General features: G+C 46.9%; 1 protein-coding gene across 1 annotated transcript in view; it reads right to left on the bottom strand.

Moving 5' to 3' along the window:
• Positions 1–680: 680 nt before the first annotated feature.
• The window catches only part of ino80 (INO80 complex ATPase subunit), a 165,546-nt gene continuing 138,283 nt past the window's right edge, over positions 681–27,943 (bottom strand). The window contains exons 14-22 of the mRNA XM_070877851.1: positions 27,445–27,539; positions 23,897–23,969; positions 19,410–19,568; positions 17,047–17,149; positions 14,300–14,388; positions 9,153–9,326; positions 5,372–5,525; positions 3,291–3,506; positions 681–915 (exon numbers count right to left, since the gene is read on the bottom strand). Of these exons, the coding sequence (XP_070733952.1) occupies positions 695–915; positions 3,291–3,506; positions 5,372–5,525; positions 9,153–9,326; positions 14,300–14,388; positions 17,047–17,149; positions 19,410–19,568; positions 23,897–23,969; positions 27,445–27,539 (1,284 nt within the window). The 3' untranslated portion in view covers positions 681–694. The remainder of the gene's footprint in view (positions 916–3,290; positions 3,507–5,371; positions 5,526–9,152; positions 9,327–14,299; positions 14,389–17,046; positions 17,150–19,409; positions 19,569–23,896; positions 23,970–27,444; positions 27,540–27,943) is intronic.

Consider the following 27,943-nt stretch of genomic DNA (forward strand, 5'->3'; position numbering starts at 1 on the left):
GCATGAACTGATTCCCTTGGGTGTTTAAAGCAGCACCAATGGGAGTGTGAACGGACTGAATGTGCACTCACTGCAAACACTCAGCAGGCTTGGGACTTGTGTTTGAAGGCTTCTCCCCTGGTCCAGGGGGAGGCAGGGCTATCGAGTAGGCGTCACTTGTAGTTACCGAAGCAAATGCAACAGCGGTGTGAGGAAGGGGGAGGCATGGAGGAGGGCACGGAAGGCTGAAAGCTGCATCTGTTCTCAAGGGGAAATAGCTTCCGCCTCTGCAAATTAAAACACAAGGACTTCAGAATGTTTACCTCTCAGCACTGGAAACTAGTAAAAATTCACACGCATACAATCTTTCCATAAAATTACTATTCATCACTCGGCTGGACTCTCACCAGTCTCTGTCGGGTTAGTAAAAGATAGCAGTTTCTGTTTGATTTTTTTCCTTTTTTTGTACATATTTACAAGTTCATCTATAAAAAATAGCACATTCAAAAAAAAACAAACGAGGATTCTGTGCTCTCCTGGTAAACATTATGTACACGTCATTCAGCGGGAAAAGGCTTCTCCATGATTTCACTTATTAGGCTTTTTAAACAAACTCTAAACCCTTAAACACGAAAGTCCTGCGACTCACTCTCCCTCCCCTACCCACGCACTGCAGTCGCTCCCTCCCACCCACCCACAGCAGTACTGTTCGTGGTTACCGGCCCCCAACAGATGGGGGCTGAACCAGGCCTCTGTTGGCCTTCTTGCTGGGGGATGGAGAAGGCGTGCTAGTGTCAGTTGGGGTCTGTGGTGTTCCTGGGACGCAGTTGGACAGGCTGTGAGGGGAGCCCAAGGGGGAGGTGCTGATCATTGCGAAGGTGGTGGTGCTGGCGGGCCGGGAGAGGGGCGACTGCCCAGAGCCACTTCCTGCTATACCTATAGATCAAAGAGAAAACACGGGATCATTCAACACACACAATCCAAACTATCAACACAATAAAACTGCACATTTTCATCAGTCTTCTGAATATTTCACTCACCAAAATTAGGAATATTAGCACTGACAATTCAGAATGAAATACACCCAGGGCAGGTACAGCACAGGTCAGATAAAGAGCAAAGGTCCCTCTACCCTGTCTCATCAAACACTCCCAGGGCAGGCACAGCACGGGTTAGATACAGAGTAAAGCTCCCTCTACCCTGTCTCATCAAACACTCCCAGGGCAGGTACAGCATGGGTTAGATACAGAGTAAAGCTCCCTCTACACTGTCGCATCAAACACTCCCAGGGCAGGAACAGCACGGGTTAGCTACAGAGTAAAGCTCCCTCTACCCTGTCTCATCAAACACTCCCAGGGCAGGCACAGCACGGGTTAGATACAGAGTAAAGCTCCCTCTACCCTGTCTCATCAAACACTCCCAGGGCAGGTACAGCATGGGTTAGATACAGAGTAAAGCTCCCTCTACCCTGTCTCATCAAACACTCCCAGGGCAGGCACAGCACGGGTTAGATACAGAGTAAAGCTCCCTCTACCCTGTCTCATCAAACACTCCCAGGGCATGCACAGCACAGGTCAGATACAGAGTAAAGCTCCCTCTACACTGTCTCATCAAACACTCCCAGGGCATGCACAGCACAGGTCAGATACAGAGTAAAGCTCCCTCTACACAGTCCCAGCAAACACCCCCAGGGCAGGTACAGCACGGGTTAGATACAGAGTAAAGCTCCCTCTACACTGTCTCATCAAACACTCCCAGGGCATGCACAGCACAGGTCAGATACAGAGTAAAGCTCCCTCTACACAGTCCCAGCAAACACCCCCAGGGCAGGTACAGCACGGGTTAGATACAGAGTAAAGCGCCCTCTACACTGTCCCATCAAACACTCCCAGGGCAGGTACAGCACGGGGTTAGATACAGAGTAAAGCTCCCTCTACACTGTCCCATCAAACACTCCCAGGGCAGGTACAGACGGGGTTAGATACAGAGTAAAGCTCCCTCTGCACTGTCCCATCAAACACTCCCAGGGCAGGTACAGGGGGTTAGATACAGAGTAAAGCTCCCTCTACACTGTCCCATCAAACACTCCCAGGGCAGGTACAGCACAGGTTAGATACAGAGTACAGCTCCCTCTACACTGTCCCATCAAACACTCCCAGGGCAGGTACAGCACGGGTTAGATACAGAGTACAGCTCCCTCTACACTGTCCCATCAAACACTCCCAGGGCAGGTACAGCACGTGAGTTTGGGCTGGATTTGAACCCAGGTCCGAGATATCCTGGAGCATCCAGGCTCCAATTTTGGATTTCTATTAGTCATTGCAGGTGAATGGCTGAAAATAGCAAGGGCTTAATTTACGCTACGACTGATTAATAACACACCACTGCGTCCAATCTCACTCTCAGTAACACAGAAGAAAAAAACAGATGAATAGAGTTTTAGGAACTGCACTTTAATCTACAATGAAGATAAGATAGCTTGTTTCTGTCAGACACTTTTGCACACAGAGAGAATAGCCATTCGACTTGTTTTACTTCACAAAGTAAGGAAGAACCATTAGGAGGGACGGAACTGATTGTCCACCTCGCCTCATGCTACGGGCAAGTATCGGTTCCAGGTACACTGCCCCCAAACTGTCACTGGGAAACCTGCTCTGGTTTTACACCTCCCACATGTTAACGAAAGACTCATGATGTGATCATGTCCAACTTCGCAATAAAATACCATCTGATTGGCTGAACAAAAATGGGAATTTCAAACTGGTTTCAGTGAGAAACCAACTATCACTGAGGTGGAGAATAGAGAGATCAGCGCAGGGAAGGGACCAGTCACAGTCAGAGAAAGAAATACACAGGATGAGAACCTATAGAAGAGAGGAGAAGAGATCCAATAGTTTGATCAGGTTTATTTTTGTAAATGTCTAGCACAGAATGATACAGATTCCAGTGTTGCTCAGTCCCTGATCGGAGTGTTGTCACTATCACTCTATGTTATTTAATCTTAAGGGTTCAGCATTTGTTTCTAACCCAGCGAGAGAGGTAGGCCAGATTGAAGTTACAGCAAGTAGGTTCTGATTGACATCTGTATTTAGAGATAAAGCGAGTGACGTCTTTAATATTCGGTGTGCCAAGGAGAACAATGCATGCCGGACTGCGTTATACGATTGTAGGTTCATTCACCTGCTTTCAGTAAATAAATTCACTTGCTGGTTCTGAATACGGCGGACACCGTTTTCACCGATTAGGGAGAGCACGCTGTCACGGAGCCAAGGCCGTCAGCGTGGAGCGTTTCCATTGTGCCTGTTCCTTACCTTTGGACACGTTGTACCCGTATGCGGCGTAGGCTGCAGCTGAAGCCGCTGCGGCACCGGCCCTGGCTCCCGCCATCGCCGCGGCACTGCCAGCAGTGGACTTGCGCCCTCGGTTTTTCCCCGAACCCTTCCCAGATGTACTCCCAGATCCTTTTGGACGGCCCCTGCCCCTTCCTGAAAGGCCCATGCTGGAACCAGACTTGTCTTGTGAAACACCTGCAAAGTAAGCAGATTCATTCATTATCACCACCTGGGATAAGAAATGCAGCAGTTCAGTCCACGATTGTAATACAGTGCCTGTTCTATTGCAGTATGCACTCTGACACTGTGCCCATTATCAAGTGCAATCGCCAGTTCAGTCCCAAGACCTGTCACCAGGCACCTGAAGCTACAGGCACAGTCACTCAGTCCCCGGGGAATTGAGAAATGGGCGCATGTCTACGATATGTGTATAATACCAGCTACCCCTCCTCCCCGTACTGAATACACTCTGTTAGAACATAAGAAATACGAGCAGGAGTAGACCATTCCGCCATTCAATAAGATCATGGCTGATCTTCTACTTCAACTACACCTTCCCGCATTATCCTCATACCCCTTGATTCCTTCAATATCCAAAAATCTATCGACCTCTGTCTTGAATACACTCAGAGACTGAGCCTCCACAGCCCTCTGGGGCAGAGAATTCCAAAGATTCACCACCCTCAGTGAAGAAATTCTTCCTCATCTCAGAGGCCTAAATGGCCGACCCCTTACCCTGAAACTATGACCTCTGATACGAGACTCCCCAGCCCAGGGAAACATCCTCCCTGCATCTACCCTGTAAAAATGTTGTATGTTTCAATGAGATCACCTCTCATTCTTCTAAATTCTAGAGAATATAGGCCTAGTCCACTCAATCTCTCCTCATAGGACAATCCCCCCATCCCAGGAATCAGTCCAGTGCACCTTGGTTGCCTTTAAAGCAAGTATATCCTTCCTTAGGTCAGGAGACCAACTGTACACAATACTCCAGGTGTGGTCTCATCAGGGCCTATATAATTGCAGTAAGACATCTTTACTGTTGTACTCAAATCCTCCTGTAATAAAGGCCAACATACCATTTGTTTTTCGAATTGCTTGCTGTACCTGCCTGTTAACCTTCAGTGATTCGTGTACAAGGACAACCAGGTCTCTCCGAACACCAACATTTCCCAATCTCTCACCATTTAAAAAATATTCTGCTTTTCTATTTTTCCTACCAAAGTGGATAACTTCACATTTCTCCACATTATACTCCATCTGCCATGTTATTGTCTACTCACTTAACCTGTCTATATCCCTTTGCGTCCTCACAACTTAATTTCCCACCTAGCTTTGTAGTCGGTAAACTTGGACACATTACACTTAGTCTCCTGATCTAAGTCATTGATATAGATTGTAAATAGCTGAGGCCCAAAACATCGATCCTTGCTGCACCCCATTAGTTACAGCCTACCAACCCGAAAATTGCCTGTTTATTCCTACTCTGTTTTCTGTCCGTTAACCAATCCTTTCTCCATATTACCCCCAACCCCATGATCTAATTCTGTGAAATAACCTCTTATGTGGCACTTTATCAAATGCTTTCTGAAAATCCAAATACACCACATTCACTGGACCCCCCTTATCTACCCTAGATATTGACAAACGCAGGTATACAGAAACACGCACTCGCAAATATACCGATGCACATATACACACAAACAGAATTTCCAGCAGGATATGAGAAAACAATTCACAAGTGCTGAGTTAAGATTGCAAATTGACACTTTGGACTGATATCACAGCTGAATTGTTCTCCTGCCTCCCCCTAATCCCCAGCTGCTAACTCTATTTATAATCACAAGCTTGAGTGGTACAACAAAACAAACAGGAAACTGGACAATTAAACAGTACAAGTGACGATCACTGTCCCGGTTGACTCAAAGTCACGCAACGACATCCGACTTTAATCCAAGGTTACAAAGTAACCAACTCCAAGTAACCAGCCATGTCCCCAGCCACACATTTGGTGCACGGATGGGTTACACAATGCAGCAGGAGCTGTCTGTGTGCCATACCATTCACATGGTCCGAAGTTGAGCCTGCAACAGAGACCGGGGAATTGGTCGCTCTAGATTGCGATGCTGATGTTGGGTCGTCCACAATCACAAGGTCGCTGCTGCTTTCATCAGGTGCAATAGATCCTGTGTGCTGTTCACTGCTCATGGATATCTGCGAGGATGGACAGCACAGGTTACATTCGGAGGAGCGCACTGCACATCACTAAATCCCAATTCAATACCGCATGCAACTGACAATCCATTCACACTACCATTTACACCCAGCAGCGAGATGGGTAAAACAGAGCAGGAGTCAGTAATGTAGAAATACAGGTGTGCATATCAGTGCAAGTAGTTTGCAGCATCAGCTATTAACTGAAACTTCCAGCTCTAAACTCCGCACTGACGGACATACAGGGCCTCTCCGCAGATAGGTTAATAACTATTTCATTTTCATGTGAAGCTGGTCTAACTTCCCAAACTTCTGCCATAACATATCAACCTGAAAAGCCTTTTTGATAAAAATGACCAAGTCTGTTTCCAAAGCAAGAAAGTGTGAACCAGATGAATTTTTGGTGATACAGTCCCATTTTTAAGCCGTCAGCAATCAATGCTGAATCGACAGCTTGCTAACCCCACACTCTGTGCTAACGGATGTCTCACTTGTGCTCTCCAGCTATCCCGCCAGTGAAATTCCTGCACTGACAGCTTCATTTTGCCCCAAAGAACATGTTAAAATTCAAAGGAGCCAGGATACCAGGACCAGGTCTCGAGTCGCAAACTCAATCCAAGTTAACTCAACAACTTCTAAAGTGCTGCATTCCCTTTCAGGGGACTGGGAAATTGTAAATATTACACCCTTGTTCAAAAAAGGGTTTAAAGATAAACTATAGACCGAGTTTAACTTCGGTAATGGGGAAGCTTTTAGAAACAATAATTAGGGACAAAATTAACAGTCACTTGGACAAGTGTGGATTAATTAAGGAAAGCCAGCACGGATTTGTTAAAGGCAAATCGTGTTTAACTAACTCGATCGAGTTTTTTGATGAGGTAACAGAGAGGGTTGATGAGGGCAATGCTGTTGATGTGGTGTACATGGATTTCCAAAAGGCGTTCAACAAAGTACCACATAATAGGCTTGCAGTAAAGTTGAAGCCCATGGAATAAAAGGGACAGTGGCAGCATGGATACAGAATTGGCTCAGTGACAGGAAACAGAGTGTAAGGGGTGAACGGTTATTTTTCAGACTGGAGGAATCACCAGACTGATTCCCGGAATGGCGGGACTGACCTATCAAGAAAGATTGGATCAACTGGGCTTGTATTCACTGGAGTTCAGAAGAATGAGAGGGGACCTCATAGAAACGTTTAAAATTCTGACGGGGTTAGACAGGTTAGATGCAGGAAGAATGTTCCCAATGTTGGGGAAGTCCAGAACCAGGGGTCACAGTCTAAGGATAAGGGGTAAGCCATTTAGGACCGAGATGACGAGAAACTTCTTCACCCAGAGAGTGGTGAACCTGTGGAATTCTCTACCACAGAAAGTTGTTGAGGCCAATTCACTAAATATATTCAAAAAGGAGTTAGATGAAGTCCTTACTACTAGGGGGATCAAGGGGTATGGCGAGAAAGCAGGAATGGGGTACTGAAGTTGCATGTTCAGCCATGAACTTATTGAATGTTTCTATGTTTCTAAGGTATACAGTGGTGTTCCCTACTGCTTTTCTTGATAAATATTAATGATTTGAATGTGGGTGTACAGGACACAATGTAAAAATTTGCTGATGACACAAAACTTGGAAGTATAGTGAACAGTGAGGAGGAGAGTGATAGACTCCAAGAGGACATAGACAGGCTGGTGGAATGGGCAGACACGTGGCAGATGAAATTTAACACAGAAAAGTGCGAAGTGATTCATTTTGGTAGAAAGAACGAGGAGAGGCAATATAAACTAATGGGGGTACATGAACAGAGAGACCTGGGGGAGTAGGTGCACAAATCGCTGAAGGTGGCAGGGCAGGTTGAGAAAGCGGTTAAAAAAGCTTAGGGGATCCTGGGCTTCATAAATAGAGGCATAGAGCACAGAAACCTGTATAAAACCCTGGTTCGGCCCCAACTGGAGTAGTGTGTTCCATTCTGGGCACCGCACTTTAGGAAGGATGAGAAGGATGCAGAAAAGATTTACAAGAATGGTTCCAGGGATGAGGGACTTCAGTTACATGGAGAGACTGGAGAGGCTGGGGTTGTTCTCCTTGGAGCAGAGAAGGTTGAGAGGAGGTTGATCGAGGTGTTCACAATCATGAGGGGTCTGGACAGAGTAGATCGAGAAAAACTGTTCCCATTGGTGGAAGGGTCAAGAACCAGAGGTCACAGATTTAAGGTGATTGGCAAAAGAACCAAAGGTGACATAAGAAAACACTTTTTTTTACACAGCGAGTGGTTAGGATCTGGAATTCACTACTGGAGAGGGTGGTGGAGGCAGACTCAATCACTGCTTTCAAGAGGGAATTGGATAAGTACCTGAAAGAAAAAAAATTGCAGGGCTCCGGGGAAAGGGCAGGGGAGTGGGACTAGCTGAAATGCTCTTGCAGAGAGGCGGCAAGGGCTCGACAGGCTGAATGGCCTTCCGTGCTGTAACCATTCTATGATTCTGTTTTCCCTCCTTAATTTTTGTCTTCTATTTTGTTTCTCTCATTCCCTGGTCTCTCTTCCTGTTTCTTTAACTGCCCCCAGACTGACTGATTACAGACATGTTGATTCTGGACTATTTCTTGAAGTGATTCCAGAGATAACCCTTTTTTTTTGGATATCATACTATTCCTATAACTGATGCTGGACTTTTTGATCCTTGAGTATTCCTTTAACTTACTGGTTTTTTTCATGGAACCGAATTTCCCTGGATATTCTCCCTCCCCGGATACCCCATCCGACTTTGCTGTATGGTTTCCTCACTCCAGCAATGAACCCAGTCCCTGGGGGTGTGCAGAAATGGACTTGCGATAACTTCCCCTCACCCTGTGTGGGGAGGTTCCTGGTGTCTGCTGCGGGGTGGAGGGTGACAGGTGACCCTATCTGCGATGTTACGGATTGGCTCTCTATCCCCATGCTGTTGTGTCTCATGCACTGCTGTTTCCTTCCCTCTGTCTACTCTAGAAACTGTTTGGGACACAGTGCTGAACGCAGGTCCAAACCCCAAGGGCATCCTGCTTCACCATTTGCCCTGCCTGCATTCCATTCATCTCTGCAAAACCGGACAGACAACCTCAAGAAAGGTTGAGTAGGTTGGGCCTCTACTCATTGGAATTCAGAAGAATGAGAGGTGATCTTATCGAAACGTATAAGATTATGAGGGGGCTTGTCAAGGTGGATGCAGAGAGGATGTTTCCACTGATAGGGGAGACTAGAACGAGAGGGCATGATCTTAGAATAAGGGGCCGCCCACTTAAAACAGGGATGGGGAGAAATTTCTTTTCTCAGAGGGTTGTAAATCTGTGGAATTCGCTGCCTCAGAGAGCTGTGGAAGCTGGGACATTGAATAAATTTAAGACAGAGATAGACAGTTTCTTAAACGATAGGGGGATAAGCGGTTATGAGAAGCGGACCTGAGTCCATGATCAGATCAGCCATGATCTTATTGAATGGCGGAGCATGCTCGAGGGGCCTTATGGCCTACTCCTGCTCCTATAATTCTTATAATATGAGCGAGAACCTTGCAGCTGTGGATGGCTTTCGATCTCGGGTCCCTGTGCTGATCTATACTCAGCATCTGCCTTTGCGGGCTCGGTTGTGTGCTGTATTACCTCACTGTAAGGGCTGGGCATCGCCGAGTCCACGCTGATGAAAGACTCCTCCCCATCCGCTGACATGTTTCCTGAGGACATGTTGGAGTTATCAGCAGATGCTAACGAAGGTGTTAACATATTCCACCCCTCTTTCCTCCTCTTCACAGCATTCTCACCATCCTCCTTCTTCTTCTGTCAAAAACAAACAGAACACCTCAAAAAGTGTGCTGTTTCAATCCGTTGCAAAGCTCACGACACATAGCCAACAGTAATTATAGCAACGTGGTACCAGCGAGCTGGTTAGACATTCATACACCCGTCACACAACTACATTCCAATCCCTTGGCAGCTGCAGCACGAAACTGATTCTGGTTTGGTGCTGGGCATAGCTGCAAGTATGATCCCATAATGTGCCCTCCAAGTTTCCCTAAATATCATCCCGACTGGACTGTTGAATAGTAGCTGTTGACTAGTGCTAACTAGTCGATGTCTTGTGGTCTTCCACATTAAGAGTCCACAGGTGAAGCGGGGTTAGAGGACAGGGTGTCCAGATGTAATTTGTTACCATTTAGAAGTCATGCATTCAGCTCCCATTTATAATGGGAACAGCACGTGTAAACCTGCATTGCTGTAATTACTCTCTTCCAACAGCAGGAGTGATACTCAGCACCTGCACTGGCGGCAGGGTATAACTACAGGAAAGCAAGTGTACACAGGCAGTTTATAGTATTGAATGTAGACAAGAATTTATACTGGAAAATTCGACAGAAAGTGCACGCAGACACCGCTGTGAGCTTCACCAAACACCAGTTCTCACAAGTCCTTACATCTGGGGGAGGGAGAAGAGGAGCTTTACTCTGTATCTAACTCATGCTGTACCTGCCCTGGGAGTGTTTGATGGGACAGGGTAGAGGGAGCTTTACTCTTTATCTGACCTGTGCTGTACCTGCCCTGGGTGTATTTCGTTCTGAATTGTCAGCGCTAATATTCCTAATTTTGGTGAGTGAAATATTCAGAAGACTGATGAAAATGTGCAGTTTTATTGTGTTGATAGTTTGGATTGTGTGTGTTGAATGATCCTGTGTTTTCTCTTTCATCTATAGGTATAGCAGGAAGTGGCTCTGGGCAGTCGCCCCTCTCCCGGCCCGCCAGCACCACCACCTTCGCAATGATCAGTACCTCCCCCTTGGGCTCCCCTCACAGCCTGTCCAACTACGTCCCAGGAACACCACAGACCCCAACTGACACTAGCACGCCTTCTCCATCCCCCAGCAAGGAGGCCTGGTTCAGCCCCCAGCTGTCGGGGGCCGGAAACTGTGCGCGCGCGCGTGCAAGAGAGCTACTGTGCGCGCGCAAGGGTGAGCTAGAGAGCTACTGCGCGCATGCGTGCACGTGAGCTACTGTGCGTGAGTGACTGAGCTAGAGAGCTACTGTGCGCGCGCAAGGGTGAGCTAGAGAGCTACTGCACGCATGCGTGCACGTGAGCTACTGTACGCGCGCGAGAATGTGTATGTGAGAGCATGTGTGTGTATGCAAGAGTGAGCGTGTGTGTGTGTGTGAGAGTGAGAGGTGAGAACGTGTATATCTGTGCATATGTATGAGTGTACGCGAGAGCGAGGACATGCGTGTGAGAGAGGGAGTGCCTAAGAGTGTCTGCCTAAGAGAGTGTCTGCGAGAGTGTGCGTGTGTGCTTGTGCGGCAGTGAGTGCGCACATGCACAGTTGTGGGTGCCCGAGAGTGTGGGTGCGTGAGCATGACAGCGAGTGCGTGCACAACTGTGTGTGTATGTGAATGAGTGCGAGAGCATGTATATATGTGAATGAGTGCAAGAGTGTGTGTATATAATTGTGTGAGAGCGTGTATGCATGTGAATAAGTGCGAGAGCATGGGTGCGTTTGTGAGTGAATGCGGGAGCATGTGTGTATGTGAATGAGTGCGGGAGGGGGTGCCCACGAGAGAGCGCGTATATGTACGATAACGTACATGAGAGTGTGTAAGGTGAGTGTGTGTGTAAGTATGTGCACTGACTGTGCATGCGACTATGAATGTGCGAACATGTGCATGTGACTCTGTGTGTGTGTGTGTGTGTGTGTGTGCGTGTGTGTGCGCAACTGTATATCACGTTTCCCTCCTTTACCAGTAAACCCATGAAGAATGAAGTTGTGCTGTGGCTGTGGGAGTGAGCCGGCACGGATCTGACACTCAGCTGTATTAATGTTGGTAACCCGATCAGCAGCGGTGATGAATAAATCATCGGTAGGGGATTACAGACATCATTACTGCACTCACAGCTGCCTGGGCTACAGAACTGTGCTCAGCACTGACACCTGCTGTCCCAGAAAGGGATCTGTGTAGCATGGAGAGCGGTGTGCGCTGCATGGGGTGGGGGTGGGGGGTGGGCTGGGGAGAGGAGTGTTGTGTCCGGCATGGGGGAAGGGGGAGAGAGGATCAGGTTGCAGAGGTGAGTGGCTGCAGTCTGTTAGGATACGACTGGGATCGCTCTCAAGTGATCACAATCCCATTCGATGCGCTGATCTGCAGCATCTACAAAGGATGACTAATCTAAGCAGGTTTGGGTAAACTGTGCTATTCTCTGCTGCCTCAGGAAGGAAGTTGTTGAGGCAATAACCACCACAATGTTTAAAGGATGACCAGACAAGTACTTGAAGCAAAGGAAGATACAGAGCTATGGGGAGATAGTGGGCAGTGAGAACAACAGCCAGCACAGACACCATGGGGCCTCCTTCTGTGCTGTAAATGTCTGTGGCTCCAGGTCAGGAACAATGAAGGCCAACACTGCAGCCAGCTCTCAGACCGACCGCCAATCATCTGCGAGAACCCAGTTGCGGATGTCGGGGAGCTCTGTCGTCCCCTGAACTGCAGTTTGCGCGACATGGGGAGAACAGAGGGAGTGAACCATGATGGGGGAGATTCCCTCCATTTGATCATTCCAGCAGAGGTTTTCCTGAAAAGTATGCTTATAATTTCACTGGAAGTATATTGGAGGAACATCTTCCGGCCTTATTGTAAAGATGTGACATGAAGCAAGAAAGACCACACGTTGATTAGTCCCTGCCTCAGGATGCCCCAAAGTGCTTCACAGCCAGTGGATTACTGTTTGAAGTGCACAGCAGAGGCAACAGGTGAGGCTTTTCATGGTGATGTTGGTTGAGAGGAATGTAGGCTGGGGAAACTCCCCCTGTTCTTCATCGTGCACTTCAACAGGCACCGGGGCCTCAAGCTAACGTCCCATCCAAACAATAGCATCTCACGATGCAGCACTCCCCCAGTACTGCACCAGGGTAGAGAGGAAATGTTTAACCGGTGTCGCACAAATGATTGAAATAGTTTGTGTCTTATTGTGTCTTAAGAAAGGAAATCTCTCCACTCTTCAGGCTGAAGGAGTAAGTCAGGACCCACTCACCACATCTCATCCATTCTCGGCTATATCTGACTGCCATTTCAATGGGGATGTTGTTCAGATGAAGGACCCAGCTATGCGAATGCCTGAAACTGCGTTAGGCTGAGGCGGGTGTGTAGGCCACAGATAGAAGGCAGCAACTGCAGTGAGAGCAATCCAACCATCCTTCCACTCTCACACTCCTCGGTACAGTGGCTCATGAAGCACATTTTGGACAATACGAACCATTAATCTGAAAATCCTCCACTCTGTGCTGAACCAGTGAGCAGGTCTACACTTGGGCAATGCACCCTTGGGTTGAAACGGGCTGCAGCTTACAATGGGAAAGTGTGTGTAGTGGGGTGAGAGCGGGGAAGGGAATGGACAAGGACAGGGTTATGGGGAGTTCGGGGGAAGAGAAGGGGCAAAGAGGAAGAATGGGCAATAAAATAGTCAAAAAAGTCAACAATTCCCCTCTTGTTTTCCCTTAGGATGCCCATCACAATGGCTCCTCTGTCACGCCATCAGCTCCTTGGTAAAGGCCTTGTGCATACAGGCTGTGTAATCCACCTCCCAGCACTGCAGTTATCTGCTTCCCATCTAGGGGATGGGTGCTCCATCTAATGCTCAAATGATGAACTGCTGAGGGGACCCCACTAGTTACAACCACTCGGCTGTGTGTCTCTGTGCTTTTCCAGTCACACTGATGTTTGAAATCTGTTCCCACAGACAGAACAGGCAAACATGTCTCCTTCCACATTCAAAGGCCAATGATATTCACATCCTGAGGAATCAAGTGATTCCGTCAGATCTTGACGTGATGTTTGGTTTGAGTTTCCCGTCTACAAATCCTCCCCTTCTAATACCTGACAAGTTCACACTGGGGAGAGACCGTTCACTGTTCTGAGTGTGGGAAGGGATTCACTCAGTCATCCAACCTGCTGATACACCAACGAGTTCACAAGTGACTGCAGGGTTTGGATTCTGCTGTTATTGCTGCGGTTATTGACATGCTAATGAATCGTGTTCATTCTGTTAGTTGCCGTTTGCTTCTGCTGATGTTAATAACCCTTCAACTAGGCTGGAGTTTCGTATTTTGATATTTTGAATAACAGTGTTGATATTTGATGTCTCCAAGATAAGAGGAGCCTAATTGATGTCCTGTTTCTGACTGCCCCATTTTTGATCAGGGCGGAGGAGCAATAAGAGATTGGGGCCCAGGAGAGGCGAGGGTTCGGGGCCCAGAAGAGGCAAGGGCCCAGGGGCAGCCCGGGTCAGTCCACAATGCGATATGTGTGCGCACTAGGTCCGTGCAGCAGAGCTTGGTCTCCAATCGTCTTGGTTAACCCTTGCCACTGGACCAAGACCTAGCTCTGTCAAGCCCGTGTGGTGGCTGGTGCACAACGGCCACCACACGTTTAAAGAATCCATGCACAGGCATCTTCCACCCTTCAACATGTAGTTCGGGACCTAGATTGTCAGGTCCCTCAATGAAACACCTGTGAACTCATCCCTTTTTGGTGTGGAAGCAAGTCAGCGTCAATACGAGGGACTGCCTAATACTATACTACTAGTTACAACACATGTTAGAAACACTCCAATATTTGCAGCCTTCTGCAGGGCCTCTGTGGGGAAAGGGACCCGCTGCCCTTCTCTCCAAGATGGCCAAGTGTTCGGAGCCTGTAGGGGGGATTTACTCTTGCTTTATCACTTCTTTCACATTCCCCTCCGCTGTGGATCTCATCAGCTGAGAAGATATTCTCACCTTTTCGGCATATTTTTCTCGTTTCCTTTTTCGATCTTTCACTTTGTTTGATTCTTCTTGTATCCGTTTTTCTTCCTGTCGCAGGCGCACTTTGCGGAGAGATAAACAGAGAAGGAATCAATTCATCTTATTCAGCTTCAGGATCACAAACACTTTTTCTTTCCCCGCCCTCCCTCCCCCGAAGTCACTGGAATATTTCTCAGTAAGAACGTAAGAACTAGGAGCAGGAGTAGGCCCTACGGCCCCTCGAGCCTGCCCTGCCATGCAATACGATCATGGCTGATCTTCGACCTCAACTCCACTTTCCCGCCCGATCTCCATATCCCTGGATTTCCCTAGAGTCCAAAAATCTATCTATTAATGTTCATATGCAAACCGAGATAGTGACTGTATCTATTGTGGGGGGCATCATATGCAAATGTAATAGACACGTGCACACTTTTGAGGTTCGGCTATTGGATAATGATCAGGTTCCTTGGCTCGAATTTCCCTCCCTAACCCAGGGCACAGGCCCTGCTGGTAACGGAGTACAGACTGGGGATGGGACCCGTCTTCTTCTGATCTGTATGGCTCAGTAGCAGAGTAATGATGCCTCTGGCCAGTGATCAGGCACCTCCAATAATTCACTGAAAATCTTTCTGCAACATGAACGCCATCAATGATTGACATTTCCCATGTGATCTCCAACACACCAGTAACACTCCCATGTGTTTGAAATGGAATTTGCTTTATTTGGTCACTTATGGAACAATGCTTCAACACCTGGGGCCAGTGTAGGTCAGAGCACCATACCTGGGAATAGTATCAGTTCGAATTTCCAACTTGGGGCCAGCTGTAAATACTTCACAACTGGAAGTGTTACCAGTTACAAACTGGCACCTGGAGCCAGAGCCAGTTAGTGTCCCACATCTGGAGCCAATGTCATTTAGCATTCCACATGTGGGACCAGTGCAAGTTAGAATTGGACAATTGCGAGAAGAGAAACTGAGAAAAATTAAAAAATAAACTTCACAAAACAATTAGCTTTCTCTAACAGAAGGAAAACACTGGATAATTAGCACTTCCTTTGCCAAACCACATTGAAGATGTGTCTTTGCTACTTGATAGTTAATTCAAACTGTGACTGACTGTTCCCTTCCCCACTTACGTCGGGCAGCATACGGCAGAGGTTGAACTGAACTCCCTGTATCTCTAAGCTTAGGGACCCAGCAGTTTCTCAGTCAAGTGCCTTTATTAGCCAGTGTTACACCTAATGCAACGACACTGATCATAGAAAGATTACGACATAGAAGGAGACCATTCGGCCCATCATGTCCGCACCGGTCGAAAAAGAGCTATCCAGCCTAATCCCACTTTCCAGCTCTCGGTCCGTACCCTGTAGGTTAGGGCTCTTCAAGTGCACATCCGGGCACTTTTTAAATATGTTGAGGGTTTCTACCTCTACCACCCTTTCAGGCAGTGAGTGCCAGACTCCCACCACCCTCTGGGTGAAGAAATGTTTCCTCATCTCCCCTCTAATCCTTCTACCAATTACTTTAAATCTATGACCCTTGGTTATTGACCCCACTCCATCTAGTCCCCTCATAATTTTATATACCTCAATTAAACATCCCCTCAGTCTCCTCTATTCATGGAAAATAACCCCAGCCTATCCAATCTTTTCTCATAGCTACAATTTTCCAGTCCTGGCAACATCCTCGTAAATCTCCTCTCATGCGATCACATCCTTCCTGTAATGCGGTGACCAGAACTACACGCAGTACTCTAGCTGTGGCCTAACTAGTGTTTTATACAGTTCAAGCATAACCCACCCGCTCTTGTATTCTATGCCTTGGCTAATAAAGGAAAGCATTCCATATGCCTTTTTTAAAAAACTACCTTATCGATCTGTTCTGCTACCTTTAAGGATCTGTAGACATATACTCCAACGTCTCTCTGTTCCTACACACCCCGCAGTATCCTCCCATTTATTGTGCATTCCCTTGCCTTGTTGCCCCTCCCAAAATGCATTACCTCATAATTTTCTGGATTGATTTGCATTTGCCAGTTTTCTGCCCAACTGACCAGTTCATCAATATCTTCCTGCAGTCTAGAGCTTTCCTCCTCACTGTTAACCACATGGCCAATTTTTGTATCATCTGCAAATTTCTTTATCATGCCCCCTTCATTTAAGTGTAAATCATTAATATATAGCACAGAAAGTAAGCTAGTCTGACCTTCTTGGCCAACTGACCAGGAGTGCATTTGATCAGTGAGAGAGGTCAGCTGCTTACAGGCAAAGTGTCTGGCCTTGCACACTGATTCTGGAAATCGTGCCAGTGAGTCAGTCACTCACTCACTTGTGCAATTAGAGAGGGAAGTGATAAGCAAACAGAACAGGAAGAGCAAAAGAAAAGGGAAGCTCATGAAAGGAAAACATCGGGCTCTGCAGAAAGAAAGGTCTCGTGCTCGATTGTGGAAGATAGCTGATCTCAGCAGGGAGGCAGCAGGGTCGTTGCAACTGGGGTTAGGTTGCGAATTGAGTACGTGTGACTAAGAACCGGACTAGGTTCAGCTATGATGCCCCACAGTCAAACAGCCAGTCAACACACACTGCCAAGGCTCAAACTTGACGAATAGCTACTTGATAAGGTTCCACAAAACTTCATGCCAGCAAACCCTAGTGCCTCTCGGCGAGGAGGCAAAAGCAAATTGGGAAGGAAAGAACAAATCCAGAGATGCATTTGAACCAGAGCCACAGTCCTTACATTTCTTCTCCAGCTCCTCGTCATCCAGCAGCAGACTGACTACCTCCTTTGGTTTAAGTGTGTCAGGTTTGAAGTTTCCTCCAGAAATGACCATCCGCTGAATCTGTTTCCAAAAAATATTACATTACCACATACAGCCCCTGTCTTGCTGGATCTCAAATTGTCTCATTCACCAGAACTGTGCAGTAACACAAAGCTCTTTAGATCTGAGAGCCCTGCAGCTTCACTTGGAGCCAGATTCCGCCTGTCTGGACAATTTACTGATTGGAAGCAAGAGACTCCCATTAAGTCCAATTGTAAGGTGGGCACGAATGAGGAAGGCTATTTGGCCCATCCTAATTCACCCACAGAGTAAATGCCCGACAGTCTCCTCAGTAAACCATCCAAATGACTCCAATAATTCCAAGGTTTGCCCCTTTTCCAGCCTATTCTACAGTATTGACCAGTCTGAGAAGAACATGCCTTTTTCAGTACTGAATTTGCGTTTTACGTTCTCCCTGGGGTTATGTTGCGATTTAACTTGAAATACCTGTTCTATCTGGTTAACTATCTTGTCTGTCTCTGGGGGGGGGGGGGGGGGGGGGGCAGCTCTTAAAGACTAGAACTTAGTGCTGATTGTAATGTACTGGGATTCAATTAGTGATATTGGTGGGGGTGAAGTGGGGGGGGTATCCCCCTCGTAACCGGCATTGGATCCATTCATAAAGGAGGGTGAAAGAATACTGGGTGGTTCAGTGAAGCAGGCATGTCCTTTTAACTCTGCAACCCGAGTTCTAATCTAGGCTAGAAAGCCTTGTGTCGCCTGGTTTGAAGGATCCTACATGAAATGAGTTACAACAGTCCCAACGGAGACCTTGGGAGCACTGGACTGTCAGTTTCACTCAGAGGTTACAGGCGGGCTGATGTGGGAATCTGGAGCAGAGTAGAGGGAGCGTTGCTGACACTGGGTGCCTGAAAAGTAAAGGGAACCCGAATGGTCAACAAGCATATACTAAACAATTATAATACATTTTGTCTCTACCCCATAACTGGATTTTATATGAAAGGTATAATTTATAAATGCAATGGATTCAGGAAGTGGCGTGTACAGGAGACGGTGCAGTGAATCCTGTGGGAAAGGAAGGGAAGGGAAGGAAAGCAAGAGTTGTGTGATTTCACATAGTGCTCTCTCCTATGCATCATTTACAAGCTGAGGGAGAACAGATAACACAGACAATGGGGCACTTTAGTCATTACTGAAATGGCGCACTATGTGAAACATTCTGCCCTCCCACAGCCCAACCTCAGTGTAAATCTTTCACAAGCTGCCCTCCCACAGCAGCATTACACCTCTACCTCTGCACATAATGGAGACATCTTAGTCATTCAGTTGCAGATTACTGGCTCAGTTTCCTGTTGCCAGGATTCACTGTACGTGCGGTAGTATCACTTGGCTCCCCCTGTGCTCGCAGAGGCTGGGAATTAAAGCTTCAAGCTCTGTTTGTGAAATACAAACCAGCCCTGTGAGTATGTGGAAAACCAGACATGATGCACTTTCACAAGTCAATAACATGCAGCTTCACTGTTTTCATGCAGCACTTGCACTCCTGATTACTGTGTGCACTTTGCAGCTATTCCCCACTGCCTCACTGCTCATTTATTCCAGCTAACTCCGACATATTTTACCTTATTAACGCTTGTGAAGTGCACCCCAGTAGCTCACTGGCCCGTCTGGGACTGAGCCATACAGAGCAGGAAGGTGCAAGGTCTGTGCTGAGGGAGCTGATGTCAGCTGGGCACTGCAATTGGTCTCAGAACCCCTGTGTTAGCTAGGGAGAAACCGGACACTGCTCCAGCAATCCAAATTTAAACTGTAATCAAAAGGTAGGTGCACGGAAAGTACCTCTTGTTCAATGCTTCTGTTAAAACACACCACCGGAAATATTCTCTTCTGTTTTACAAGGAAAATTTCAAATTTCCCAATCCCAATGAAAACCTGCCATTTATTACCCCCCACCCCCCAATGCCCCAGGACCCGCCCCCCACCCCCACTGCCCTGGGACTGTTGCTAGTTACAGGTGGTCAAGGGTCTCTGCTCAGTGCCCAAACTAGTCAGCAGGGCTGAGATCAGTACCTCCCCCCATGTGGAATATTGTTCGGCAATTTTGCTCTAAATCTCAATGAACCTCATCTTGCCTCAGTTGTACTGAAGATCAGATTGTGACTCAGAATAATTACATATATTGAATAAAATTCTCTCGCCACATGAGCTCTCTCTGGAACATGTGCCACTCTACAGGGGAGATCTGTTCCCAGACCATTGCCAGTACAGAACACAAAATGGATACCAAGTGTGCCCCGTGCATGCCCGCGTAGTACTGTACCTCACTCTTCTCCTTGGCACGCTGCAGGATTCGCTCCTCAATCGTTCCCTTGCAGATGAGTCGATACACAGTTACTTGTTTGGTCTGTCCCAGCCTGTGAGCTCGATCCATAGCCTGCTGATCCACAGTTGGGTTCCAGTCATTATCGTAAAATATAACCTGCAACAAACGTGACCTTTAGGAGAGCTATCATTCAAACACATTTACCTGTCTTCTCATGTTCAAAGTTGAAGGGCATTTAGTTCTTGCAGCAGTGATAGGACTAGAGCAGTATTTCCCAGCTACCCAACAACTTATTCAAGGACTACCCTCAGGAATACCAAACCATGTGATTTCCCCCTCACAGGGACGGAGGGCTGTGCCTGCAATTACCCCACACAGTTAAGTTAGATACTCTGTATCTAACCCATGTTGTACCTGCCCACACAGATTAGGGCAGGTACAACATGGGTTAGATACAGAGTAAAGCTTCCTCAATACTGTTCCATTAAACACACGTGGCTGGAAAATTGGTGTAGGAGGGAGGGCTTTAAATTCTTGAGGCATTGGGACTGCTTCTGGGGGAGATGGGACCTGTACAAACCAGACAGGTTGCACCTCAACAGCGCCAGGACCAATATCCTCACGGGGAGTTTTTCTAGTGCTGTTGGGGAGAGTTTAAACTCGCTTGGCAGAGGGATGGGAACCTGAGAATGAACTCAAAAGGGAGGGAAGTGAAGCAGAAGTTAGGTAGCAAGAATCTGGAAAGCGAATCTGTAAGACAGGAAACAGGGCTGAGTGTGTAGTAAGCAAAGAGGTCTTCCTGTGCTGAATGGTATATACTTTAATGCAAGGAGTATAGCGAATAAGGCGGATGAGCTAAGAGCACAGGTAGACACTTGGGAGTATGACATTATAGCCAATACAGAAACATGGCTGAAAGAAGGACAGGTTTGGCAGATCAGTATTCCTGGCTACAGGATTTTTAGACAGGATAGAGAGGGGAGTAAAAGGCAGGTGGGGGTTGCAGTATTAATTGAAGAAACTATTACAGCGGTGAGGAGGGATGATATGTTAGAGGGATCATCAAATGAGGCCAGATGGGTCGAATTGAAAAATAAAAAAGGGGCTTGGAGTGTATTATAGGGAGTGTATTATAGACCCCCAAACAGTGGGAGGGAGATAGAGGAGGAATTATATAGGCAAATTGCTGTGAAGTCTAAAAACCATAGGGTAGTAATAGTAGGGGATTTTAACTATCCAAATGTTGATTGGGACAAATTTAGCGTGAAGAGTATAGAGGGTGCGGAATTCTTGAGATGCATTCAAGAGAATCTTTTTAGTCAGTATGTAGTACGCTCAACACGAGAGGGGGCAGTCTTGGATTTAGTTTTGGGGAATGAAGCTGGGCAGGTTGAAGGGGTATTAGTGGGGGATCACTTGGGTGCCAGTGACCATAATTCAATCAGATTCAAGTTAGTTATGGATAAGGACAAGAATAGGCCTGGAATAAAAGTTCCGAATTGGGGAAAAGCTAATTTTGCCAAGTTGAGGAGTGATTTGGCCATAGTGGACTGGAAACAGCTACTTGTGGGTAAATCAGTGTCGGAACAGTGGGAGGCATTCAAGGAGGAGATCCGGAATGCTCAGGTCAAACATGTGCCCTTAAAGAAAAAGGCTGGGAAAAATAATTCTACAGCCCCCTGAATATCTAGGGACTTACAGGGGAGGATTAAGAAAAAAAGGGACGCTTATGTCATATATCAACAGCTAAATACTTTAGAATCTTTAGAGGAATATAGAAAGTTAAGAGGCAAAATTAAAAAGGATATTAGGAATGCTGAGCAAGAGCACGAGAAATTCTTGGCCAGTAAAATTAAGGAAAACCTTAAGATGTTCTATAAATATATTAAGAGTGAGAGAGTAACTAAAGAAAGGGTAGGGCCTATTAGAGACCATGAGGGTAATCTTTGTGTGGAGGCGGAAGATGTTGGTAGGGTTCTTAATGCATACTTTTCATATGTTTTCACAAAGGAAAGGGGTAATGCAGATACTGCTATTGAGGAGGAGTGTGATATTCTGGATGAAATAAATATAGAGAGAGAGGAAGTATTAAGGGGTTTAGCAGCTTTGAAAGTAGATGAGTCCCCGGGCCCGGATAAAAGACATCCCAGGCGGTTGAGCGAAGTAAAAGTGGAAATAGCAAAGACCTTGACCATCATTTTCCAGTCCTCTTTGGATCTGGGCATGGTGCCGGAGGATTGAAGAACTGCTAATGTGGTTCCCTTGTTTAAGAAGGGAAAAAGGGATAGGCCGAGTAATTACAGGCCTGTCAACCTAACCTCAGTGGTGGGAAAACTATTGGAAAAAATCCTGAAAGACAGGATAAAACTGCATTTGGACAGGCAAGGATTAATTAGGGACAGTCAGCATGGATTTGTTAAGGGAAGATCGTGTTTAACTAACATTGAATTTTTTGAGATGGTAACCAAGAGGGGGGTAACCGATGAGGGTAGTGGATACGATGTCGTATATATGGACTTTAAGAAAGGCTTTTGATAAGGTCCCGCATGGTAGACTGGACATGAAGGTTAAAGCCCATGGGATCCAGGGCAAAATGGCTAATTGGATCCAAAATTGGCTTAGAGGTAGGAAAAAAGGGTAATGATTGCTGGATGTTTTTGTGACTGGAAGGATGTTTCCAGTAGGGTTCCACAGGGCTCAGTATTGGGTCCCTTTTTGTGGTATATATCAACGATTTAGATTTGAATATAGGGAGTATGATTAAGAAGTTTGCAGAGGACGCTAAAATTGGTTGTGTGGTTGATAATGAAGAGGAAAGTCATGGGCTGCAGGAGGATATCAATCTACTGGTCAGGTGGGCAGAGCAGTGGCAAATGGAATTTAATTCAGAGAAGTGTGAGGTGATGCACTTTGGTAGGCCAGGTGGATAAGGTGGTTAAGAAGGCATACAGAATGCTTGCCTTTATTGGCCAGGGCATAGAATATAAGAACAGGGAGGTTATGCTTAAATTGTATCATACTTTGGTTAGGCCACAGTTGGAGTACTGCATGCAGTTCCGGTCACCGTATTATAGGAAGGACGTGATTGCACTAGAGAGGGCGCAGAGGAGATTTATTAGGATGCTGCCTGGAATGGAGAATCTTAGGTATGAGGACAGATTGGATAGGCTGGGTTTGTTCTCATTGGAACAGAAGAGGTTGAGAGGAGACCTCATTGAGATGTACAAAATATTGAGGGGCCTGGACATAGTGGATAGTAAGGGTCTATTGCCATTGGTGGATGGATCTATTATGGGGGAGTGGGAGTGGGGGCATAGTTTTAAGGTGGTTGGTGGAAGGTTTAGAGGGGATTTGAGGGGGGGGCTTCTTTACACAGAGGGCTGTGGGGATCTGGAACTCGCTGCCTGGAAGAGTGGTGGATGCAGAAACCCTCACCACTTTTAAGAGATGGTTAGATGGGCACTTGAAGTACTGTCACCTATAGGGTTACGGACCTAGAGCTGGTAAGTGAGATTAGACTGGATGACCTTTTGTTGGACGGCGCAGATATAATGCTAAGTACTGCAGAGAATAGGGTGATCTCCTAGACTAGTTTCGATCGCCTGGATGGGTCGGAGAGGAATGTTCCCAGATTTTTTTCTCCCTAAATTGGCCTGGGTTTTTATCTGGTTTTTGCCTCTCCCAGGAGATCACATGGCTCCGGTTGGGGTGGAGTGTAGATGTTTTCAGTATAAAGGGTGTCGCAGTTGTGTGAGGCTGGGTGCTCTTTGCCGTTCCGTCATTGTTCATAGGTTTATATGTAACCTTTAGGGCTGCTGATCAAGGGCCGTGCGGCTCTTTGTTGGCCGGTCTGGACATGATGGGCCGAAATGGCCTCCTTCTGCGCTGTATCTATGTTTCGCAGGGCAGGTACAGTTCACGTTAGATACAGAGTAAAGCTCCCTCTACACTGTGCCATCAAACATGCCCAGGACAGGTTAGCTACAGAGTAAAGCTCCCTCTACACTGTCCCATCACACACTCCCAGGGCAGTTATGGCACGGGTCAGAAACAGAGTAAAGCTCCCTCTACACTGTCCCAACAATGTGCCTGAGCCCAAAGCTCAGAAGAATGCCCTATATGATCATTTTCTGTTTCACACCCCAGCATCCTGTAGCCTCACTGATTGAGAACATCAATTTAGTGACAATTTAGGAACAATTTTGTATTATGGAAACTGTGTTGAGTTTGCCCAATATTAATGGAATATTCAAGAATGTAGTTTGTGTCGGTATGGAGCAAGATGGGAGGGAGTGAAATTACAGGGTAGCCACCCAGGTACCCCATCACAAGAGGAAGTACCGGCTATTGAAAAAATGTTTCTATTCAATGCTTGGAACCAAAATCAGGTGTAGTATAGACAGTCTGAAATCGTTTCTCAGCAAATTTCAACATTCACTCTTTTACACCAGGGAAAAAGTACTAAAAATACTCCACTCTCTCACCGTATCAGCAGCTGTCAAGTTGATACCAAGGCCACCAGCTCTGGTGCTGAGAAGGAAGACAAAGATATCTGTTCTGCAGGAAGGAAGAAAAATAAGCTGTAGGTGAAATACTGAAAGGGTGACCATCATGTGACCATCAATGTTTCCCCGAATTTTTGTTGTGCGTGTGGCCCCTTTAAGGGGCTGCGTGGTCCATTCAGTTACGCGCAAGGGCAAAACTTAATATTGAAAAAGCCACTCACGGGCTGCACGGGGCCGGCAGAGCGCTGGCTGCACAGCTTAGAGGGAATGTTGGTGATCGTTTAAACAACTGTTCCAAGAAGCTGGGGTCTGGTGAGACCTATCTGCTAGATGTGAGGTGTTAGGATTCAAATTTCTCTTTCACGTTTTTTGGAGACTAGAAGATGGAGCAATAATGATGTCCTGTCCTCAACTGGCTTCATTATGCACTGTAAAAATGATTGGTGCTGTCACTAGCATTCCAGTGAAGTGCAAGTCTGTATGTATGAGACCTTCATACTATGCTGACTTCAGCTATGAGAAACACCCAGCAGCACAACTCTAGGTTCTGTGGTGAGCAATGTTCCCTCTAATTTTATTTCTCCCTGCATGCCCCTTCAAAATAACACCATGTAAAATACCGAGCACGCGCAGCTTTTGGACTGAGAAGCCAGCAAGCGGCCGTGCGGGTGCCTTGGAACGCTGCACGGTGGCGCAGCTTACAGAGAACATCGGTGGTGAGAATGTGGAGCTCGTGGAGTGGACATGGAGTGGTTGAGCCAAATAACATGGATGCCTTTAAGGGGAAGATCGGTAAGTACATGAGCGAGAACACAATCGAAGGATATGGCAATACGGTGAAATTAAGCATCGAGGAAGGAGGTTCATGTGGAGCATAAATGGCAGCATGGACTTGTTGGTATTAAAACATAAAATTAGCCCAGTTCGCGATATTTCCTCATGCACTTCTAATAGGTGGTAACAGTACATCAAAGATACTGAGCCAATCATTATCAGAATGACTGGCTGTCCACTTCAGACTGCTTGAGTGTTTAGTTGGAATGCCGAACATCCATTGGACTCTTGAACAGATGGTGACATCAAAATCTGACAGGACCCAAGACTACACATGGAAAGTGTTTAACTCACGACTTGGCTATCACCACCCAACTGTGTGCCACACAGCCTGCACAGTCCTATCACTCACTGAATACTCTCCATACTCAGTGGGACAACAATGCATATTCTCCCGTTGCACAATGTTCACGTTGCCGTCATGCTCACAGTCCCAACCACTAAGACCTCAACCTTCATCTATCGGAACTGTACACCAGAATTCTGTCACTTCCCTCACTGAAGGAATGGACACATGCTGGACTCGGCCCTCATGGTGCCGGGCACCAACTTAATCCGCAGGACAGTGACCAATGGAGCTCTCGACAAAATCCAGAAAGCATATATAAGATAAACCCAGAACATTATTTAAAAATCTGAACAAAAGTAGGATCAGAGGAAGTTAGTGGAAAGTGAACCTAAAGAAATACATTAGGAAAAGCTTCTTTATCAGTGCGACCATCGCCTCTGTGCTACATTGGCTCTCGGTCTGGTTAGCGCCTCAATTTTAAAATTCTCATACCAGTTTTCAAATCTCTCCATGGCCACGTCCCCTCCCCATCTCTCTAACCTTCTCCTGTCCTATAGCCCTCAGATCTCTGCGCTCCTCCAATTCTGGCCTCTTGCACATCAAGGGGCCGAAATTGCGGTGGAAAGGCCTTTCTGCCCGGGTGCAGGCGTGACCTATCCGCAATTGCCCTCGGGCCAGGGTTAACAGGTTTCCGCCACGCTCCGTCTTTTTGATTAAAAGAGCCCAATTTCCCTGCTCTTGCCCCCCACCTCCTGGTAATAATTCAAATAATTCAATTATCTGCCTGAAATGGGGCAAAGGGCAATAACTGCGCCCCCCCCCTGCCCCCAACTATTTTAATCACTCTCATTGGCAGCTATGCTTTCAACTGCCTCGGTCCTCAACGTCGGACCTTCCTCCTTAATCCTCTCTGCCGCTCCTCATTAAGACGTCCCTAGCTCTTTGACCAAGCGTTTGGTCAGCTGTCCTAATATCTCCTTTTGTCTCAGTGTCAAATTCTGTTTGATTACGCTCCTGTAAAGCCCCTGGAGATGTTTTACTACGTTAAAGGCTCCTTATAAATGGAAGTTGTTCTTGTTCATGACACTGGCACGTTGCACAGTTAAATCGAATCCTTCTCCTCTTTGTAATCATCTCCCTGAGAGCAGGCCCAGATTACACAACTCCCAATGTTCATGGGCTACAAGAGAGCAGCCGTCAGCCAAGCCAGCTCGATCACCAAGCAAAGTCATGGCCGAGGATCCACTCTGAGCCCGACCAAAACCTGCTGCTGGATTTCTTTCAGACAGCTGAAACAACACAACACGACTGGGAACATAAGCTCAAGCACAGCATTCGGCTCAGGCCCATGCATTCTGTGCACTGGATCAGATTAATAACCACCACTGAGGTTCAAGAAATCTAGTGGAGCTCTTCACGTAAAATGTTTACACTAAGGCTGTCTCTGTCCTTCAACATGCTGTCCCCTCACGATGATGCACACTTCCAGCCCACCACACCTCAACATTTCCCCATCATTGTGACCACTCTCACTCATTATTCATTCCTGTGCACTCTCTCCCCAGGGTGGGGTTTGGGGGCTCGAGGATTTGGGGTCAGAGCTGGAGTCTGCATTTTCTAGATCATGTGCAAGCTTCAAAATTTCAGGGGAGAGGTGAACTCATGCCCAAGTGTAGAAAATGGCAGAGATGTTCCCTTTCTTGCCGGTTCATGGCACTCTACTCCCCACCCACCCCCCCCCCCCAACCCCCCTCAGTTCATATAGCCAGTCTTGAATTTACCCCACTGCTTCTTGGGAGTAGGGGGGGGTTGGAGCTGGGAATGGCGGGATGGGGAAAGTTGCAGAACACAACTAAAAGATTTTAACTAGGCCAGGATGGAATCGGCATAATTGGCACCTATTCCATGATAATAACTGGCCCCCGATCTTCCAGTGATCCTGCTTATGGCCAGGGCTTCAAACCGATGAAAGAGTCCAGCATGCTTTGGGACTGATCCATGATAAACCCTGGTGATAAATGGAGTTCTGGCTGCATATGGTTGAAGATGATTGGTCTGATTGAGGATTGGTCTGCACGGAGGGTAGGCCAATGAGGACTGGTCTTATTGATGGTGTTGATTAACCTGGAACCGTTCAAACAAACTTACAGCAGAGGACAAAAACTGTCCAGAACAAAATACAACAGCAACCTGATCCTTTGCTGGCTTGGGCCATAGCAAGGTCTGATGTTGAAGATGGATTAAAAACAGAGGGCATGCCCTGGTACAGTGCCCTGTATAGAACATCAAAGGACGATCATGGCCCTATATGAAGGTTACACAAATAAGGAATAATTGAATATTCTTGTGAACCATGTGCGACTCTTGCAGATGGACTGTGTGTTGTGGAGTGTCAATGACATACCTGCTCTGGAAATCGGCCACCATGTCCCGTCTCTCGGAGATTTTTGAGGATCCATCCAGTCTCATGTAAGTGTGCTGTCGAAAAACCATGTACTCCTGGAACAGCAATGGGAATGGCGATCAGTAAAGAGAAAGGACAATCCACAACTATGAACAATTGTACGGAGATGCCTGTGCTGGCGAAGATAGAGAAGAGACAGACAGATATAGTACGTAAACTGGGGGCGGGGGCATGGGCATGCAACTGCACATGATAGGGGTGGGGGCAAAGGAGAGTCACAGCTGGACATTACCCTGGAGAAGCAAAGAGCTGGACTGGAACCTAACCTTACAGAATAGAAGGTGTAGCAGAATGATCTAACTGAGAGTTGGGCATGTGCAAAAGTAGTAATCAATAACAGCAACCATTGGAGAATGGATTGTGCAACTACACTGCCTGACCCTCAGCTGCACTTGGTGAGCGGCCGAAATCCGCAGTTCCGAAATTCGGAATGTTCCAG

This window comes from Pristiophorus japonicus, chromosome 4 (genome assembly GCF_044704955.1).
Source record: "Pristiophorus japonicus isolate sPriJap1 chromosome 4, sPriJap1.hap1, whole genome shotgun sequence".
Taxonomy (NCBI): Eukaryota; Metazoa; Chordata; class Chondrichthyes; family Pristiophoridae; genus Pristiophorus; species Pristiophorus japonicus.